General features: G+C 38.1%; 1 protein-coding gene across 4 annotated transcripts in view; it reads left to right on the top strand.

Annotated features, from left to right (window-relative positions):
• The window catches only part of MACROD2 (mono-ADP ribosylhydrolase 2), an 850,774-nt gene that overhangs the window by 244,034 nt on the left and 584,820 nt on the right, over positions 1 to 21,920 (top strand). For all 4 annotated transcript variants that reach the window (XM_071422251.1, XM_071422242.1, XM_071422232.1 and 1 more), the window contains one exon: positions 18,530 to 18,646. In XM_071422251.1, coding sequence (XP_071278352.1) covers positions 18,530 to 18,646 — 117 coding nt within the window. The remainder of the gene's footprint in view (positions 1 to 18,529; positions 18,647 to 21,920) is intronic.

Genomic DNA, 21,920 nt, shown 5'->3' with positions numbered 1-21,920 from the left:
TGGCAGTAGTGATGGGCTACCCTGTACGGTTCTAAAGCTTCTTGGCAATATTGTATAGCTCTTCTGTCTAGGAAGAATATAAAAGTTGCAGACAGCTTTTATCTGACCTGACAGGGTGCAGTAAAATGTGGTACTCACAGCTCAGGAGGTGCTATCTCTCCAAATGCTGCCAAAATACATTGGTGTGCCACAATACAGGGCTGCTTTATTAAACTTCCTAAATGAGAAAGTGGGATGGGATTTACACATTTCCTGTCTCACTGGCCAGAAGTACCTCTGTTCCCTTTCTTAGGGGAAACCATGTACTTGTAGGATATTCACTTTATGATTTGAGACCTCTTTCCACTCATTTGCTTGAAAAGTGTGATGGAGGAAAACCCAGAGAAAAGGCTTTGCTCTGTGGCTGTGCTGGTTGTTGTGGATGGCCATTTTGTAAACTCTGGTGTTGCTAAGTCAAGAAGTCATACAAAGGGCAAGGGATATCCTACAGGTACAAGATGTGCTTTTCTCCAAGCAGAAAAACAATGCTGATCCTTTCACAGCATATTTTCAGTTCCTTTCCCTGGCAGATGTCAGAGTAACACCATTGGAAAAGACAGGGGAGCATGGGACATCTTCTAGATTGTAGCTTTAAGTCACCAGTACTTGTCCTGGAAGAATTTCCAAAATTTGTCCTTCCAGTTTCTGCTGTGTTTCTTAATCTTGTGTGCTAGATGAAGTATTTGGACACAAATAACTTTATGTTCCCATTCTTTAATGTGATCATGGTGCTTTACAAAGGATACATATTATGTAGTAAAAAAAAAAGAAAAAGTACAAGTGTAGATTTATTCCTAAGATTTGTAGTATTTCTTCTTCTGGTAAAATTGACTAGAAGCATTACAGAAGGTCTGAAGCATAAGGAAAAGAAATCAAATTTCATGTTTTCTAATCTTACACACACTAAATTCCTTTTACAATGATTTTTAAGCTGTACTGTGTTAGGTCAGATCTGTTACTTGCTTCTTCTGGGGAATGTCTGCATATGCTCCTGAATGTAATAACATTTCTTCTTTTTCAAATTTTTTTTGGTAGCTTTTCTTTTCAGTAGTATAGAAGAATTACATTTATGCTCTTGGGAACTGTTAATAGTTTTGATTCAGTAAAGCACTTTTTGTATGAATAGATAACATTTATCATTTGCTTAATAACTGTCAATTTATGTGCTAATGTTGAATAATCAGAAGTAAGATAGAGAAAACACATTTGGTTATTTAACAATGCCATTTGACTGTTGTAGTGTTTTAAGAAGGGCTATATAATTACACATGTGAGAGAGACTTTGGCAGCACAGGTATTTAGAAGGAGTTGGTTTGCTTGTTGAAAAAAGGATATGTTTGACAAAAGCTTAGTTCTTGTTTTCCCATGCGTGTGCTGGGGGACAGGAGCACTGCAGTTGGTGAGGTGCTTTGTGCATCCACCCAAGCATCTCTGCATCCAGTGGAAAATGCTCCCAGAATCCTCATTTATGAAGAAACCTTTCTCAGATCCACATTCATGTTCTGTGGTCCCTCATGTGTATTGTATCCAGGTTTGTTTTTTTTTTTTTAACTATGCCTTGTTTTGTACAGTGTAAATCCATTTCTGCTTTACTTTGTAGCAGTTTTTGTTTTGATGTGTGGAGAAGCAGTGTCTGGCCTACTGTAAGTAAATGGAGCATGAGAATTGGGGAAAAAGTACAACAGTCACACCTACTGCAGCAAGAATGGGAGCAGAGCCATGAGTACCTAATTGAGTGTAGTGATTGCTCTGCCCATACACACATTATTTCTGTGTGTGTTTTAGCAAGGCTTGGGTTTTAATTCTTTCACAAAGCTCAAGACCAGAATATGTTTAGAAAGGATCATTAAAGAGACCAATGACAACAGAGGGGGAAGCTTTCCTCTCAGATAAGGAATCTTGTGTATTGCAAGAAATCATTCTCCTTACTGTCCATTGCATTGTGGGAATGATTTATTTTGTCCTTGAGATTAATTTAGGAATTCATCCATGGAAATGAGAATAGTGACACTGGCTACTGGGTCTTCTGGCTCGTCCTAGCATTCATACACTCCAAAAAGCTTTGCATATGAAATCTCTGCACTTCTCCCTTCCCCCTGCTGCAGTCCCTCTGGTTTTTGATGTTTGAAGGCATTGAACCCTGGGTTTTATATATATATATAATGTTACTATTAAAGCACTACTCCATCATTTTAAGTTTAAGCATAGCCTGAAGCCAATAAGTAGAAAGAGGTTTAAGAGGGAGGAAGGGGCTCTTTTGGAGCTGTTCTGCAATGATTTTTTGATTGTTCACAGAGTTCTGGAGGAAGATGTGGTCCAGGTCTTATAGACAAAGAGGGCTGGTTGGACTCCTGAATCCCAAAAACCTTTTATGATAAACAGATGGTGCCAACTTTTGGACTAAATCCATTGAGGAATTACTAAGGGACGTTGTCTTTTTGGGAAATGGTGTTTAAATGTGTTTCTGTATTTGACAGGGATGAAGTATACTTCCTGATTTGCTGGAATTAAAACTTAATTAGGCCAGATTTCTCTGAGAAGCCCTAACAACTGCATTCTCCCTTAAAACCTGCAGGTTAATGCATAATAGAAGAGAAAGATTGAGCATGGCTATCTAAACTTTTTTTCTTGTCACTTTTTATTCTGTACTTTCCTGGGGTATCTATTTAAAATATCATGGGAACATCAGTAATTTCACAATGATTAACTCTGGCTCTAAAAAAAGAGCAAATGCTGTCTCATAGAGCTATTTTGTTGCTTTCAAGAAGGTAGACTTGCAACACTAACTCTTATTTGATAGGGAATCTGCTGAAGATGAGAAAACATTCAGATGGTCAATATTCCAGCAATAAATGCTAGAGGTGGAAGTTCAAGCCCTGATGGTCACTGAGTCATCCTCTCTGTCACGTCCATGATCTTTCCTGTATTTCCTAAGTGTCCTGACCACAGGAGCACAGACTTCTCTTACTCACTCACAGATGGGCAGATGGCTGTAGTGTGACCTGGGACTCCTTGAAGTCAGAGACATTTCTGTCAGGGATTTCTTGTCCAACTGGAAGGGAAATAGTGATAGTGTCAATTTGTGCTTTGGCTGTGCCCCATCCTATATAAGCAGTCTGCAGATTTTGAAACACTCTCTCTCTGGTTTCCTTGTGCTGTCTGTTACCTGCTATTAATTCCCAACGCCTCATTTAATCTAAGGGTTATTTGCAGATGTGTTTGATAGAGAGTTGTAAGTTTCAAAACAAGCAGATTTCTAAAAACTTGACATCCAGAGAGAAGTTAAAGCTGCTGTTAAGCTGGGGAAATCCAGGGGGACTCTACCATTACATATTTTGTTGGAATCATGTGGCTGGTGTATTTCAGACAAGCTATAGCACATGGGACTTTTACCTGGCCAGCAACTTACAGAAGTCCAGGTTGGAGATGTGGAAGAGCTGAGTGTGAAGTGAGTGAAGGGGAGACAGGAGATCTGGGGCTTTCTGGAGCTACAGGGAGGGTTTGAACAGTACTGGAATTACTATTCGTCATTTTACCCTTAGTTTCCCTCGCTATGTTTTCCTATTTGTTGTCAATCTCCATTACAAAGTACATAAAATTTTCTGATAAAAGAGCTGTTCAAAACAAATATCCTTGTAATATCTGTATCTGTGCTGACATGAACATAAGGATTAATTGAGGAGGAATGATACATTGGTACTCAATTTTAAAAAATCCTTGTTTTTAAAAAAAAATTATGAAAGAAGTGTCATTCAACAGAGAAAACTGTCTTTCAGAAAGTCACAAACATCACTCTTTACAACATTACTCTATCCCACTGAATTTTGTACAGTAATATTTTAAAAAAGGCTTTAAAAAGTCTTTTGTTGGGATGTTTATGTAAGGGATTTCAATGGGCAAATAGGTTTGTTCAGGCAAAGCAATACTTAAACTCCAGGCCTTTGCATGTCAGTGTGAACTAATTAAAATCATATTGTGCAATAGGTCAAGAGATCAGGAAGTTGGCCTTCTAATTAGAAGAGATAGTTATAAATAAAACCTTGTTGTTGAAAAGGAAGAAAAAAAATTAAGGAGATCTGGATGTGAGAAAAATAAATCAGAACCTTGGGCCTCTGCTGAAGGCTGTGTTAAAAGTCATCTCTTTCTCCTTTGCCTCTCGCTGTGTTACACAGAGAGAAACTTGAGGCTTCAGCCTGTCCCTCATTAAGGCTCTTTGGGCTCATCCCTGTGCTGGCAGGGCCTGCCCATGTTGTGCATACCTCAGTCCTCAGATAACAAATAATAGCCTGGCCTCCCCAAACAGAGTCTGACTGGAGAATTCAGATCTGGTTTGTATTTGCTGTCAGCTTAGACCTTTCATCCTCCTTAATACTTTAGCTGCACCTATTTTTTTGTGGTTCTTGCTATCACCACAAATGGGCACCTTGCCAAACTGGATAGGTGTCGTCTTGGGACTGTTTTTGCACGAGCCTTTTGAGCCAGCCTTCTTTATTGTTTAGCTTTCACTCTTCCATCTTAATAATTGAAAAGCATTTATTTTCAATAACATGTAGGTGTTGGGTGTTGTTTTACCCTGGAGCATAAACATAATTAGTAAAAAATAATAACAATAAACAGATTTTAGATGGTGGAACAGCTCTTCAACTTTTTCTGTAGTTTTTCATCACTTCAGAAGGATGGAAGGCCCATCTAGTTCAACCGTGCATTTGTTTTGTAAAGGGAACCTGGGCAGTTGGTGGGGCTGCATACCCTTAAGGCTCCAATCCAGCCTAATTTATTCTTTGACTCTCTGAAAGCATATATGTTGAAAATAAAAGCTATTAATAATTTTAAAGCTTGTAAATCTAAGAAATGCATTTATCAGAGTGAAAGACACCATCTTTCCCATAGGATCATGACCAGCTTGTCTTTACAGTGTGATGTTGATAATACTGGAATACAGGGAATATTTAAGGTGTGGGACTGCAAGTTAACCATTGGTCTTCTGGAGACTGTCCTCTAAAATGTTTCCTCAGCATATTCACACATCTTGCTTTTGGTTTGACCTTGGACGTGTATTTCACACGGACTTTGCTGTGTAAAATGTTTTGTACAATATTGTGAAGGCAGGGAAGGATTCCTTTTCTCCATCTTCCCATCAGAAGTAACTAGAACCGTAGGATTAGGTTATTTGTGTAAGTCTCCTTGATGCTCTGAGTTTGTCTGTCCTGCCCTCAGTCTCGTTGGCTCCCAACACTTCATCCTTAACACCAGCACTGCAAGCAGAACGTATTAGTCATTGTAAGACAGGGCTTGTTTATGCCTGTACCCTGGGGTGGCTGCTGAATGTTTTTGTTCTGCCATTGCTTAGTTGTTTGTTAGTGCCTGTTTACAACTAAAACCTTAAGGGATGAATATCCTATTGTGCTGACTTCTGTGTGTGGCTGATACAGAGCTTGAGTGTGATGTGACTTGTTGCTTTGATCTTTTCAACTTTGATTTATACAGGTTGTCGGGCTCAGTACCAAACTGCTGCTTTGAAAATGTAAAGATTTGTTTTATTTGAATGAGAATGGGGCTTTCCTCCTTTATTTGCAGCTACACTAACTCAGATGTGGCTAAAAATCCTGAAAAATTCACATAAATTTCAATTCAGACCCATACAGGGTGCATGCACCTTGTTTTTTATAGTTAGGGCCCAGCATGTGCTTTTGAAGGATAGTCCCATGTCCTGTGGCTAAACACTTTGATATTTAGCATTATCATGTGCCTTGGAGCACATGAACTAGGTTTCTTTCTGGTAAAAGTAGACTGGAAAATGTGCCCCTAACGCATTCCACTGGAAAACTGGCATTCAGCCCTAGAACCAGTCAAGATCTAGCTCAAAATAAAAACAAATAAAGCCCCCAAACAAACAAAAGCCCTTTGCACCATCAAAAAGCACCTGAACTGTGTATAGTATTTATACAACAGGCTCTCAGCACCAGCTGTTTTACTCCATGAGTGTGTTCTTACTGGTCCTCTGTATTTGCTAATGATGATGTACCCAAAGTGGTAAATTATAATAGAAAAGTGCAGATAATATCCCCTGTGTATAGATGGCTCCAATTCACCATAGTCTCTTCTCATAATCCAGCTCATGACTTGCTCTGTGCAAGCCTTTGACTTCTGTGAAAGTAAGTAGGTGAAGCTGTTTTTAAAAGTATGTTTTCTGAGAGTGGGTGGATTAATAATAAGAATCATGTTGGACTTAATTCTGCATTTGACACCACTGACAAACTATTAAGTTTTTTTTTTTTCTAAAAATGGGTAAAGATTTTGTGCTATAAGTGTTTCTAGAAAGGAGGCCAAACTTGTAGAGGAATTTATTCCCAGGGTTCATCACAGATCCAGTCTTTGGAGCTTTGGTACCTTCAGCCAGTGTTGCCTGTCCTCTCACTTTGTCATATTGGAGTGGTTGCTCCTTTCTAATGATATCAGGCTGCAGTTGAGATATGAACTACCTATGGTTTAATGCCTCTGATCTGAACATTCCAATGTAAATTTTCAGAAACAGATGAACCCTTTGTGATTTTAATTTCTCTGAAAGCTTTTTAAACTGGCACCATCTTTTTTTTGTACAATCATCAAATATATATTATTCCCTCTCCTCCCTTTAATGGAAGCTGGCAAATAAAATCTGGAGGCATAAATATAATACCAAATATCACAGGATATATATTGTTCAGTCTTTCTACTCGTGATTATATGTATTTTCTTTTAAAACTGTATTTTTATGTATTGGAAATATGCACACTTGAACGTGTTTACTACAGCTTTTATGGGCTAATGTTGAGCTGCTTTTTCATTTTAAAGCCATGTCTCAGTGCTCTTGTATTATTTTGTTAATATTGCTCAAACTGCAGAGCACTTGAGATGCTTTGGCCAAAGTGTTGTTCAGAATTACCTCTTTAAAAAATCAGTTAATATTGATCCACATCCTAGAATGTTGCTATGGAATTGATGCTGTTTCCTCGTTAATCACTGCAGACTGCAGCTCCCAGTGTTGGCAATGTGACTTGTTTGTTACATGTGACGATCGCTTTATAAATGTCAATAAAATCAAGACAAAAAACTGTAGTACAACTGGAACTAGCAACTCAGTATTTTCCTCATTATTTTTGGCAGCAAAGTAGTCTTACAGAACAGTATGCAATAAAATACCAGCCAACTGAGTCCCACACTGTGGCTATAATTACATATTTTTGTTTGCTAATCAGTAGAATTTTTCTGTGTACACTATTATACTTTAATGGTTCTGTTGCAACACCAAATTTACTACAATGTTCTCTTGAAGAAAATGGCACATAATGATTTTGTATTTACTACAAGAAGATATTAAACTAAATAATACATAATGATGCTACACAGATTAACCAGGCTCTTTAGTTCTTCTGTTCCTTATCTATGCTTTAATGGTGTTTTAGGACAAACATGAAGTTATTTGGGAGGGAATTACCAGAATTACCGAACTGGTAAATATAGCCATCTGTGTGGGATGTCTTGTTTCTTACTTGAAAACTATTAGATTGTAAATTTAAGCTGTGCTTAGTACTTTAATTTCCCTTCCCACAACTCATGGAGCATAAAGAGGGTTGCAGCCAGCTCAGATAAGCAATAAGTTCATTAATTACAGGTTTACCTTTTTTGTAGGTTAAAAAAGCTTGTGTGGGACTTGATTAAACAAGCTGCTGTGGTGTGGCCCTGTGGAGGACTGGGCAGGAAACAGCTCAGAGGAGCTCCACATGCAACTTTTGGAATCAGTCTTCCATTTAACTCTAATGGTTTCTTGCTGTTATCAGGCTCTATGCCCTTCTCAGGTTTTTTATATTATTTCTGTCCAAAGTGATTGCACTGCAAATAACCCCCAAGTACAGTAGGCAGTGTGGAAGGCATGTCTCAAGCTTTGCCATTATCTTGTTTTTATTTCTGTCATTAAATAAATAAATAAACACTCAAGGATTTTTATTCCTTTTCTTTTTATTCATGATTATTCTGTCGCTAATTTCCACTTGATAATTCTGAAGATAATTCTTACAATCTTAAGTTAGTATAAGGCTTTTCCGTTTACCCTGGAAACGGGACTTTGCTGTCAGACACAATCTGTCTAGCAGTGGAAAAGGAAGGCATGGTCCAATGATGGCAGCTTGCTCCCTGTACTGCAGATACAGTTAATTATGTGTGAAGGTTGTGGTTTTTTATAGATTGAGATATAGATCTAATATTTTTTTGTAGATTTGTCAGTTTCTGCCGTGCAATCTGACATATTACTGTGAATAAATAGTTTCTCTTCTGAATTTGATTTGTAGTGTAAGTCTGTATCAGGATATGATACTGGTTTCAGAGGGGAAGTTGTATTTAGTTTGTGATATTTTTTGCATGTGGCTGAACAAGTTGATATTTCAGCATTGCTAAATGTTGATTGCGTCCTAGATCTTGTAAGTTATCTTTTGGCAAGATCTAGTAAGTTATCTTCTTGGTTGTGTTGCACGTAGGATTTGTCACAGGTTCTCAACAAAAGGAAAGAATATTTGAGAATATTTGCTTTTATGGGTAATTACTTCTCAGGCTTGTGTTAAAACACTGAAAGAACCTTGTTCATACATCATTTTCTGGTTAATCTAGTGTTTACCTTTTCCTTCCTTTGTATTTATTCCATTAGAACACATTTTAATGCATTCAATTGGATTTACCTATTGCAAGGCAGTTTTTGTATACGTAATACCATTAATTAATCTGCTTTGAAACAGCACTCCAAACTGAGAGGATGTTTCTGTGATTGCAGACTGAGAAGTATCTCAACCAAGTTTTCTCCCTTCAGTGGTTCACAATAAAAGTAAATTAGCACAAGTGAAAATGGTCCAGGAAATAAGAAAAACAGCTGCTCCTCAGTAAATAACTTGGAGTTTTCCTAGAGCCTGTTAAGCCTTGCTGCGAGGCAGAGAGTATCTCCTTTGTTGATGCTCGGTCTTACTCCTGTGTACATTCCAGCTGCTGCCCTAATTCAGAGTTCCTAGCACCCCCATGGTTTTTTAAAGTCCTTTTGAAGTATGCCCAGCACTGAATGTACTTTGCCTCTGTAACTGACCTTTCCTCTGGTACTTTCTTCACCCTCTCTCCCACAGTTGGTGCATCATGGAAACCTCCAGGAAGATGATGTGCTGCTGCAAACTAAACCTGTATGGGTTAGAGGGGAAGGGAAGAGATGGCTCTTAAAAACAAACAATCACATTGCTTACCAAAATTTTGAGGATGTAATATTTGAAGCTGTAAATCATGAAAGCTTTTTCTTGGCAGATCTTCCCACCTTTCTTTTGAAAGATTTTTCAGAAGTGGAGCTATTCCACTTGCACAACATACCTCCTTTGTCTGGCCCTGGCTCAGTGTCTTCTCTCAGGCTTTCTGAGTAACTTTATTCTTTCATTCCAGCAGTGATGTATAGTGTTCTGGTGCTTGGTGCACCCTGTGGCTAAATAGAAAAATCACCTTCTCCCATGTCTGGATTAGTTATATTTAATTAGAAGTCGTATTTCCTTATGGAAGCCCTCAGGCATCAAATCCACAAAGACTTGTGTGAGAATGGCCTCCTTCCATGTTCTCTGTTGAGAAGGGCTTAAATCACCTCCCCTTGCATTTATGTGGGGAAAGAGTGGTTAACATTATACTTTTTTTTTTTTTTTTTAATTTTCACTTCACCTTTAAAATTCTCTGGAATGACATGCCAAAAGCCTTTTTGGCTGTGAGGATGCATCACTGTTATAAGTCTTCCTTTTACACAGTCATTTTATAATTATTACTTGATAGCCTGCTCCGTCTAAATCCTTGACCTGTGCCTGTCAACTGCTGGCTGATTGTAGTGAATAAATTTGTATAATCACTGCACGATGACTGCTTAATAACTGTACTCCAAATATGCAAATATCTATTCTGGCTTAACACAATTCATCTGCTACGGTCGGCCCGTGCACTTAGTGTTTTTGAACATTTATAAGTAATCTAGCACACCATTGCAGTCTCCTATCTTCTTGTGCTGAGCTCTAAAATGCTGAAACAGAGAAGAAAAAGGTGAATTACAAAAAATCCAAAGGAAAATAGACATCAGTCAACAGAGAAGAAGCACTTGTCTGTATGTGTTGTAAATGAGGGGAAAAAAGCCCCTAAACAAAAAACTTCCTTAAGGATTATAGAAAGTTTTTCTATTATCATTCTGTTTTCTAGGTTAGCAATATGCCTTTTCTCAAAATAACCTGTGGTATTAATTTCCTTGTCTGCATTAGAAGACTACATAAAATTGGAAGATAGAAATTCAAAACGTCTTTGAGTCTAAGACACTCAGAAAACACTCAAAAGGAACCCCCAGCCCAAAACAAAAACAAACACCAAACCAGAAATTGCTGAAACCACAAGATAAAAAGCAAGGCCATAGTCATAGAGAAAAGACATTTCTCATGTTTGTGATTTTCCAGTGCTGTGGATGTCCTGGCAATTTCTTTCTCTGATCTTTCCCTCTTCTTTTAAGCATTTTCTTTGGCCATCAAGTGGCATAGGTTGCTGAGACAGATGGACAGCAAATCATACCAGTTTGTCCATTTCTGTGTTCTTTATTGCAACATCAGAGCATCAGTAAATAGCTTTTTAAAAATAAAATCTGGTTTTCATTGCTCTGTAAGACATGTTTTTATCTTATTATCAGATTCTTGTTCCTTTAGCCTTTCTCTGAGTTAAACCTAATGTGTCTGAACTGTGCAGGAAGAAAAAGAGAATCCATAGATCAATGCACCAGAGAGATCTTGGTATGACAGTAGTAGCCCAATGTCTTCAATGGCCATCATGGCTAAGAGGGGTTCAGAGACATTTTGAAGGCAATAATATGGATATTCACTAAAAAGTGACAGTCATGTAATAATAGCACGGTAACGTGAGTAAAAATCCAGGACAAAGTAGGCGTCTTAGCAATGAAATTTAGATAAACCTTTGTTTTCTTTCCAATCTGAGCAGTATCCAGCTGGAAACAAAGTACTGTGGCTGCCCAGGAGGCTGAGGAAAGGATTTCAGAGCGCCCAGACCCATTTCTTCAGCATGATACCACCTAAAACAACTTGCACCTTCTTAATAGTTGTTTTGGGAAGCTGAGGGAGCAAGCTGGGAGGAGTGTGAGCTGAGCTTGGTTTAATAGCACAGAGTAGCCTGAATTTCTCCAGATTTATCACTTCCTTCCTCAGTAAACAGCAACAAGCAATTTCTGTGCTCACTGTATGTAGGGCTTAGCTGTCTCCTTTCCATCTGGAAAAGAGTGTGGCCTGTCAGGTGTCTCAACACTAACACAATTAAAAGGAAGTGAATGGCTCCTTCACACATGCCTTAATGTCAGCAGTTTGGACTGGGAAAAACTGGAAAAAAGCACTATTGGAGCCTTTCCTACTGTTTGTTCTTGCCAAAAGTGTGACATTCAGACAGGTTTATCAGCCCCGTGTTTCTCTGAGCCCTTATGCTGCTTGAGTGGGCTGACAAAAGTGTGAATCCTATTGACATTACAGCTCTCATCTGCAAAATTGGAGCAGAGCACTCGAAGACTAAGAAAGGTGATGTCATAAGTGTGAGATAAAACGAACACTTTCTTCATTGTTTAGTTGTTTATGGAAGGAATTTGCCAATCATCATTGCCAGCATGACAGGACAACTTTGACTTGGCTTTTAGTTTATTTTTAATATGAGTTTCTGGTATCCTGAGATATTTAACTAAAATAAAAAATCTGCCAAAATTTGTGAGCTTCCTGTTGGTTTGTGTTTTGTCAAAGTAGGAATAATTGGCTGTGTACAATAAATGTAGGGCACTTAAATTTTCAGATTTGTGGGCAAGTGAGCTTTATTTTGAATTGTTGTTGATTTCTTTATCCATATGGGCTTTTTGCCAGTTTATGGCAAGGACATTGATTATGTTGGATGTTTCAGCTGCTTTTGTTATGCTTGACTGTGAACTGCATCCAGATAAGGTCAACCTTCTCTTAAAACAACCACTAGGTTTTAAAATTTAATTCCCAGTACTTTTCATTGTGGCAGGCAATTACTGGTGGTTTGTAATGCTAAATTTATAGGATTTCAGCTAAACAATGCTCAAAAATACAAGTTTCCCGTGTCTGACTTTACAATAAGGTTTACACCTGGCATTGTTACGAGTAGTTTTGTTCCTTGCAGTATATACTGGAATAATGGTTTATTATGTTTTATTATTATATTTCATTAAACTTGCTCTGCAGCGTGTTTGGTTGGAGGTGGGAGGATCCCCAGTTGTAATTCTACCTGCCTGAAAGGCCCCTTGTGCAGCCTCAGAATGTTGATTCTTAAGAAAAAAGGCACTGTACAGAGAATTTGGATTGACACATGAGGTAATCAGTACTTTAAACATCAAGACTTGTAGGTCTCATTTTGATCTTAAATAAAGTGTATGCACCACGGGTTTTTGAAAGTAAGAATATTTAAGGAATGTGAATGTAAGCTGTGATGAAATGTGAATCTAATTCGGGGAACTAGCCATCTCAAAATAAATGGTTCATCTGTGCTTTTTGTGTTTAAGATGAAGAATTTTAAGGATGAAGGTTAAGATCGTGCTTTTGAATGCTGACATTTTGGCCAGGAAATACTGTATAATTGCTAAGTTTTTAAAATTAATTATGTTGGAGGCCTGTAAACCAGTGCATTGATTAAAAATCTCCAGTTCATTAAACTTCCAATGACAGAGGCCATCTCAGTAATAAAAACTGCTGCTCCTAGCAGTCGACTGGCATCTGTGTTGCCATCTTTTCAAGATCCCCACCTTTGTTTGTTAGAGCATCACCTGTTGTCTCTTGATGGCAGGATTTATTTCCTCTTGACATTGGTCTCAGAGGTACAGTTGCAACTTTGGCAGCAGTTGACTCCAGTGAACTTTTCAGAGGTACTTCACTGGTCTAGCAGAATGAGGCTGAGTTTGATTGTGAGTTGGTTCTTTGATTGTTATGTGGGGGTTCAGTGGTGGTTTTTTTGGAGAGTGGTGCTTTTTTGTCTTTTTGTTTGTTGTTGTTTGTTTTCCTTCTGGTTGCCACACACATCCTTGCAATGGGCATTTTTGGAAGGTCCATAAGAAGGAGGATGCGTGTAGCAGAGATCCTACAGTGCACAAAGCAGTTTCCTCTTTTGTCCCTAGCAGTGCATCTAAAGCAATGACATTATCCTGGTTTTATGCACTCGTGGCATTTGCCATGTGGAAGAGCAGTACCACTTCAGAGATATATCAAGTACAGGTGACTTTCTTAAATAAGCAAACCTCATGAATTTCCTACTGAAAACACGAAATGAAAAATCTGGAAAAGCACCAGAGAACAAGAAATACTATGGAAAAAAGACTATATAGATTCTTGAAATGTAACACAATAAATCTGCATATGTTGTTTACATCATAGCTTCGCTTTATTCAGCCTTGCACACAAGGTCACAAAAGAAATTTGGGCCTTATTATTCCTGGAGGAGTTTGTATTTTTTGCTGTGGTGTTAGATTACCTTACCCTTTTTATTACCATCTGCACTGCAAGGCTAGTTTTGCTGAGGTTATTTTTCTTTTAGCAGCATCCCATGATACCCTTAATTCTGTGTTTCCTGTGCTTTTGCTTCATTTGCAATTTTAAGAAATTTTCTCTAAGAAATAGATTTGTCCTATATTGTATAGCACTAAATTAGCGCTAGTATTTTTACTATATAACTTTAACCCTTTAATTCTGGAGGACAAATGCAATTGTTTTACAATAAATTAAGAAATTATTTCACCTGTTAGTATTCTTCAGCGTATAGGGATAAAGATGGTGTCAAAGATTACATATTTTTGTTTAATAGGATGTTATTAATATGCTGCCCTTCTGCATAGGGTTTTTATTTTGATACCTGACTTTGTTCATGTGTTTTAAGCAATTATTTTCAGCTGACTTCTGTGTGCAACCAATGCCATTGACTGCAGTAGGTTTGGAAATAGTTTTTCTTCATTAATGGCTTCTGGTGAATTGTAGGGCGAACAAAGCGCTGTCCCTAGTGGCTCTGAAACTTATGGAAGCATGGAATGAAATAGCTATTATTTTTCATGAAAAAAAAAAAATTAGAGTACTACTTTTAATAGCTTTACACAGGCATGAACAACTTGAACTATAGAGAATGAAATTAATCTGAAGTTTCTTGAGTTATTTTTCAGCCCTCAAGATATTGTTCATGTTTGTTGGTCTTCAAAATTGAGATGCCCCTTCCATGTGCTTGTCCACCCAAGCATGGTGAAACAATAAATACAGAAACTCAGTTTTTCTGGGCTCTCCACACATGAAGGCACTGGGTAACAGGATCACTTTTCAAAAGACAGGTCGACCTGCATTCAGTCTTTGCAGTCATTCAAAAGCCCAAGTGTTGTGTGCTATTTCAGAGAATTTACGGGACCTCAGATTGTGAGGTACCGGTTTGTTGGGATGGGAGGCAGAAGGGAAGAGGGTTTTCTCCACCATCCCGTGGGTGTTTGCTGCCTCACTGGTGGCCCTGGGCAGGACTCAGTGCTCTCAAAAATCCTTTGAAGTAGCTTGGTTTATAAGCCTGAAACTCATTTCAAGAAGCAGAGTACCAAGGAGGATGGTTAGAAGCCCTCTCTTTAGTACCTTCAAGTGTTGTCAGTTGATCAGCATGCAGATCAGAGATCAGATTTCTTTCAGTTATGACTGACAGTTTTGTCTGTGGGATTTTTCCCACATCTTTCCCATAGACCTTAAATGGCAGGTCACTTGTGAATGAAAATGACCCAAAGCATATCTGTGTGATTTCTATAAACCTGAACAAGAAGGCAGCCTCTAGAAAAAAGGCACACTGTGAGGCAGAGTGAGGGCTTTAAAGTGAAATCACATTTTGTATTGGTTGTAGAAAGCAGTGACAAAGCACAATTCTTTGTCATTGTCATGTGATACCAAATCAGATTTGACTGGGTTTTTCAGCCAGTTGTACAATGAACAGTGGGATATGGTCTAATGTTTTCCAGATCTGTTTGGAATAATGCAGATGAGCATCTATATAGCAAACTGAAAATTGAAAATACAGATGAAATATCTGAAACCAACATATCGAGGGTTTTTCACTTTCCTATTAATTTGGCAGTATGCCATTATTATAGTGTAAATTTCTTCATCATTACTACAGAATAACAAAATGTCTTTGACCATAATTTTTCCCTCCTGAGGTTATTATTATCTGTAATTTCAACTAACTTTCCCTGTTAATAGTGCTTGTTTCTCTGTACACTGACGTTACTAGTTGCTACACACCTCCAGAAAACAGAATATCTCTTGTAAATATTTTGTACATGCCTGTTCCATGTTTCTCTTTTTTCTTAATTAATATGGCTAAGACATGTTGTCTAGAGACAGGCTGAAGAATCATATTTAGATTTGTCAATCTACTCTACCTTGGCAATTATCTTACTTTGTGTTATTCAGGGTGCTCATATTTGGCAATATATTTCAAAATAGTTCTGAAGTGAATATATTATTTGAAACATAGAGTATTTCTGGCATGAGTTATTGAGTTATGAAATAAAAAATGCTGCACAGACCAGAGGTCATCTCTCTTCATAATGTATTTAATGAAGTATTATAGGAAAAAGAAGGTATTATGAAAGTTTTGGGGGTTTGGTGTTCGGTTTTTGGGTTTTGATTATGTTGGTGTCGTTCTCCCCCTTTCTGCCCCCCCCTTTTCATTCTTCCCTGTCATCAGTCACTGAAGTATATCAAATGCTAATTTCTGCTTTTCCATCTAAGCCTGTCTGGAGTATTCAATCATTTTCTCTTGTGCCACCTTTATAAGGGAAGTATGCATGTCTACTTGTTCCATTCTGGCAGATGTCTTCCATTTTCCTTGTCATATGTCAGGATTGGTTGTGATAGAATTGATTTTTCTCTGTTAAGAATTCAATTTTTTTTCATTATTCTTTCATCCTTCTGGAGCTTCTTTGCTTATAAAGGTTGGAGACAGACGTATGGAATCAGGAAACCACTGATAGACCATCTTTATCATAGCTGTATTTGTATTAAGAGCACCCTTCCAACATGAGAGGGGTTATAGATGGGGAGCTGTGACCCCCTGTGTGATCACAGCTCCTCTTACACATGGAATGCTGATATTGGGTACTTTAATCCATCACAGGTTTGAAGTGGCAAACCCGTGCTTCCACTTCCCTGGCAGAGGCGATGGCTTCCTTCTGCAGGAAGGAAACCATCCTTCCCTTTCCTTTCCCTTTACTTCCTTCCTGTTGTTTGGCTGTGCTCTGAGCTGGGCTTAGGCTAAAGTGAGTGGAGTTTGAGGAAGAGGTTGTTTTGTGCACTGGAGAGAGCAGCTGAGCCTTGCACAGACACTGCTCAAAGGGAAGTGCTGAGCTGGTGGGACAGGAAGGACCTCAGGGGTGGGAATGATTCGTCAGCCACCAAGCAGATCCTTGCATGGACTTGAGTCCTTGTCCAGTATTCCTAAGGACATCTTCCTCTGTAAAGAATCATGGGGAAAGTCCTAAGCATCTGTGCTGTTTTGATTTGGTGTCTCAGGAAGTTGCTAAGATTGGTAGAGATTGTGGTGGTGCTGCTTATAAAATTATTTTGAGGTTTCAACGCATACTTTACTTATCCTGCTTGGTTTGGAAAAAGCATTAATAATTAGGTTAAAACAATTAAATTGTATATTATGAGCACAGGATAGATTTCAAGCATTCTTTCTTCCCTTTACAAAATAATATTCTTGCAGTAGCATCTTGGAGTCTGTTGAGCAGAGATTTTGGGTAAGTTAAAAACAAAAGTTCAGCTGAGGCAGAAGAAGCAGCTTTGGTGCCTTGGGACAGAGAACGTGCAATGTCCTTGCAGCTGGTGGCTTGGCATCCATGGTCTTTTCAATAAGCAATTTTAGAAAATTTCATTGAAAGTGCAGTATCACATGATTCTGTAGTTATAGTTTGCTAATATAAAGTACTACAAAAAACCATTTTGAAAACCAGTGACCAGGATGGGCATGGAGTATTGCAGGGGACTGCTTATCCAATTTTACTGTGTCACCTGAACATGAACTCTGGTATAGAACTCCTCAGAAAGGACAATCAGGTTTTTAACACTTAGCAGAAGACAGTTTCATCCATTTGAAGATGTTATCTGCCTCCCCACCTGGGGCTGCCTGACTTCAGGAAATACTCAACACCTCATAAAACCAGTTATGGCCTTAAGGTAGAGAGGACAGCCATTGTTTCATCTGGGGGTGGGGAGGGAAGGGAGCTCCCCCAGCGGGCTCTGCATGCTTGGTGGGAACACCCAGTGCCATGGGTTGCCCAAATGGGAGCCTGTAGGAAGCTACTCAGCTCCTGCTGTGACCAGGTGATGTGAATCTCTTAAAAACCCATCCCCCTGTGGCCTTCCAAGCCCGTTCTGGTTTAACTGCTTCAGACATGCTGCAGGGCACAGCTCTAAGTTTGAACTAGTTAAATCTGAAATAAAACCTGCAGTAAATCTTAAACCGTGTTCATACAGACTCTTCCTTCCTTAGCTCTATAAGTATTTGTTTAGCCTTTATACTTGAGTTTTTTACCTTTGAGTTGATGTTGTAGTTTATGTGAAGATGATTTCTTCTAGTTGAACTCCATAGCTGCTGCTGAATTAGGGCTTTGCTCTAGTGAATATGTTAATGCATACACTGCTTCCTTTATTATTTTCTATCCTTTTTCTCAAACTTTTTGCTATAATTACAGTGAATGATTTCTTGGATTGCATGTTGAGAGGGCAGAATTGCTGTGCCAGCAGCCTTGTTTTATTCTTTTGCTGGCTCCTGAGGGTAATAAGATCTATGCACTCTACTAATTTTCTTGCATACTTAGCTGCAATTGCAACCTTTAGTAATTATTTTTTAATTAACTCCAAAATATTGCATGAATACTGCAGAATTAGAAAAAACCTGAAAAATTTAAAAAGCTCAGAAGTAGGTATTTTTTATATTTCAAAACAAGAAACATTATTTCTTGGAATTTTTATATAAGGTGTTAGTAGCATGGTGACATTAAATGACCTGCACAGTCGTAGAAGTATCAGAGGTATGTTGTAAAAGAGAGTTTGGCATTTAGATGGGGATCAAATTCTTTTCATAATTTGTTGTGAGAATTTCTTAGAGCCTTCACTAAGATCCTTTTCTAATACTGAAACTTCTATTCTACTTCACATTTTCTGGATGTTTGCTTTTTAATTAGCGGAAGTTGGCTAAACATTGGTTTTGCAAAACTCACTGACTAATTCCATCAAAAGAAAAACTTGTATATATTTAGATATCAACTTCCAGATCAGTTGGTCTGGGCTGTGGGTGTAAAAATGGGCAGTAAATGTTTATGACCGTGAGTAAAGGCAACATAAAAAGTGGCTTTTAATAAATTCTGGGTTCTGGGCTTGTTTTGCAGTGGATGGCTGCATTCACCGAGCTGCTGGGCCCTGCTTGGTGGCTGAGTGTCGCAACCTGAGTGGCTGTGAGACTGGACAGGCCAAAATTACCTGTGGATACGACCTACCTGCCAAATGTAAGTCAAGCCTTCCTCTCTTCTTGCTTCCAGCACGTGCTGCTGGCGTGCACGGTTCATTTCCCTGCAGTCTAATTCAACGGGGTATTCATTTTACACAATTAGCAGTGGGACTTAATTAAGCGTGTTCTGTAATAATGTCTTCCCCTCAAAGCAATTCAGGCTTTTCTAAATGATTATTTCACCTATGTTATGCGATGCAAACTTATATGTCTCTAAAATATAAAGCATCTTTCATGTTTATTTTTTGCAAGCTAGAACCTATCCTTTCATATGCATAATAAAGGATTGGAAATGCTTTATGAAATATGAACAAAATATACATTATCATATTTAAGTTCCGCGGAGACAGTTTTTTGAAATGTTGCATATTTGATGTTCTTCATGCTGATTCCTTGATTGTGAATACTTTGAGGGCCCAGGAGATCAAAGTGATGTATTGTGTTTTCAGCTGCTGTGTAGTGTCTGATTGGCAATTACTGTGAAGGCATCTGTCACACTTTAGCTTTCGACAGAGTGCAGCTCAGTGCTGGAATGTTTGTGCACTTTGAAAGTGGAATAGTCAAAAATTTTCCTCCTATTTCAAGTAGGAAGATGGTTATTGGACTGTGTTCTGTAGATGTTGAGCTTGTCTTGCAAAACACTAACACTTTTACAGCACATTGGTCGACCAGTCCATTATGTGAGAACAAAAACTAGGAAATCTTTGCAAATTAGGATCTTACAGAATGGTATATTGAGACACGAAGATACAAATACCAGAAAGCATTGCAGACTTCATATAACTAGAATTCAACTGCCTTTTTTTTTGTTTTTGGGATATGCGGGCTACAGCAGGAACAAGGCTCATTCAAAAATATCTAGATCTCTCTTAACTGTCATGTAAAATCAAACACTGGCTGCAGGAGCAGGTATGTCTCCAGGCTCCTTTATGTCTCTAGGCTTAATGTCTTAGGTAAATTGGAAAATTGTTTACCCAGTAATTTTTTGCTCTTTCTATGATGACGATGATGAGAGTTTCCAGTTATTTCCTCAACAGTGGTAATTTCTATGTGTGGGAAAACTTTGCTGTATTTTATATGTAGTTTTACCACATGGTAATGGCCATTTATGAAAGGCTAATTTGACTAGAGGTCAGGGAAATTGTTGAGGAAGATTCAGTGTGGTAGTTAGCTTGGGTTTGTATATGGCTCAAATCATCACCAGATTCCCATAAAAGAGATTGCTGGATGACACATCATAATTTAATCTTCTGGGGGTGGTTAATGTTTAATTCTTCCCCTTTAACCAAAAAGTATCTCTGGAGGGACAGAAAAGCTGCTCATCAGTAGGTGCATTATTCCTCCCATGTACTTTAGTGATAGAAATGAAATAAAAAGTATCAAGGCAACTGATATGTGTGTTAGAAAGAGGAAGGGTCATGTCAGAGGTGTGACCTCCCTTTAAATCTTGCAGCAGTTCATGGGACTGCTTAAGTTAGGTTTGAAAAATGGGATCCTGTTTGAAGGCTATAGGAAAATCTTAGTTCTTTGTGTAGGAACAATAAACAAAACAATTAGAAAACCCATTATCACTTGAAGTTGGAAATAAAACCTGTAACCAGGCATGGGAAAAAGCCAATATTCTTCTTAATCAGTATCCTGAGGAATTGAAATTGCATCAAAGCCATGTCTATTTTTATTTGATCATGTATCAACATGAGAAGGGGAAAGGATACCTTTAACACCAACAGGCACAGAGAGGGAAACATACAATTTTCATGCAGAGGCTGAGAATTTTAAACTCTTGATTTTTAAAATTTTTTTTTTCCTGAAAATATATTTGTGTTCTCACCAACTGTTGTCTATAAGCTTTAGTTTGTGGGCTCGTTAAATTATTGTACCTTTTAAACCATTCATCTGAAAGTGATCAAGCAGTCAAGACTGGTTTCATATTTTAGAGAGCTATAAAGCTACTGGATATCTTTTGTCACTCTCTGTCACTTTGTCTTAATGGTATGACAGGTTAACTGTGGGAACTATTGTGTGTTTGACTTTGCTGAGGAAAGCAGTGCTGTGAAAGGAGGTCCAGACTCTCCCATCCAGATCTGCTGTGAGGAAGGTTGTGTGCCAGCAATCTGCTGAAGGTTATGGTTGACTGCTAACTTCCAACTTTCACAAGCAGTTTGCTTTTTATTGATCTGTTTTTGGATAGGGGAACAACTGCAATAATCAGTTAACACTTTTTTGAGTCGTGAATTATTTATTCTATTGTCTGTTTTTCTTGTGACTGTAGTTGGACAAATAATTATAGTAAATGTGAAATGCATTTCTTAGCATGATGAATTGTTGTGTTTGGGCGGGGTATTTTTGTTATTTAACAGAATTCTAAAATGCTACAATTTTGTTTCCTACCCCTGGGATTTTCCCATTTCAAGTTCTTGATCCTGAAATGTTTTGCTTGGAAACAGTTTGCTGAATTCAGCAAAGCTGCTCTGGGATGCAGCAGCCTGTGTGTGCTGTCTGATGCAGGACTTGGGCTTCAGCAAGGACTTCATTGTAAAAAAGGTTTAGCATTCAAAAATTGTGCAGCATATTGCTTTCTTATTTATAAATGACTTGGAGGAAGCTGGGATTAAGTTTGGCACTGAAGGGAATGTATGCTTTGTTAGGAAGGTAGTAGCTGGTAAATAAAAACCACTCTGGCCATCTCCTTTATGATCTATTGTATTTTTATTGAGTACTTTGCTCTATTTACTTAGGTTAAACCAGAACAAGTCTGACAAATAACTTCTTCATAGTGGAAAAATTGAAAAAATAATCTGACTGAAAAATGCAAAGATTTAGTGTATAGGCTGGCTGTCTGTGATTTGTTCTTGGTGCATCTGAGTCACAAATCAGTTTGTGAAGTACACAAGTAACAGCAAATGTTCAGAGAGAGAATACATACAATAGTTCATAATTTCCTACAGCTCTTTATTGTAATAATGTGAACAGACCAAGATTAACATGTCTGTGGTCTGGAGACGTTTCTTTATGAAATTTTTAAGGTATACATCTTTTTATGCCAAAAAGTATTCTGTTTGAAAATAGGAAAGAAGTCAAACTGAGTTTTCTAATTACCAGTTAATGTAACATTCAGTACAGTTCTACAGAAATCGGTGTAATCACCATCTGCCTCCTATACTGCAGAAGCCTACACAAAGCCCCCCCAAATGCCAACCAAGTTATTTGCTGAATACATAATTTGGTTGATGTCATCTATTGTTGTTTTTCAGCAAACACCTATGCAGGCA

Source organism: Agelaius tricolor, unplaced genomic scaffold (genome assembly GCF_023055355.1).
Source record: "Agelaius tricolor isolate 1412-34295 unplaced genomic scaffold, bAgeTri1.0.p SCAF_1, whole genome shotgun sequence".
NCBI lineage: Eukaryota > Metazoa > Chordata > Aves > Passeriformes > Icteridae > Agelaius > Agelaius tricolor.
This window is presented reverse-complemented; position numbering and strand designations above follow the sequence as displayed.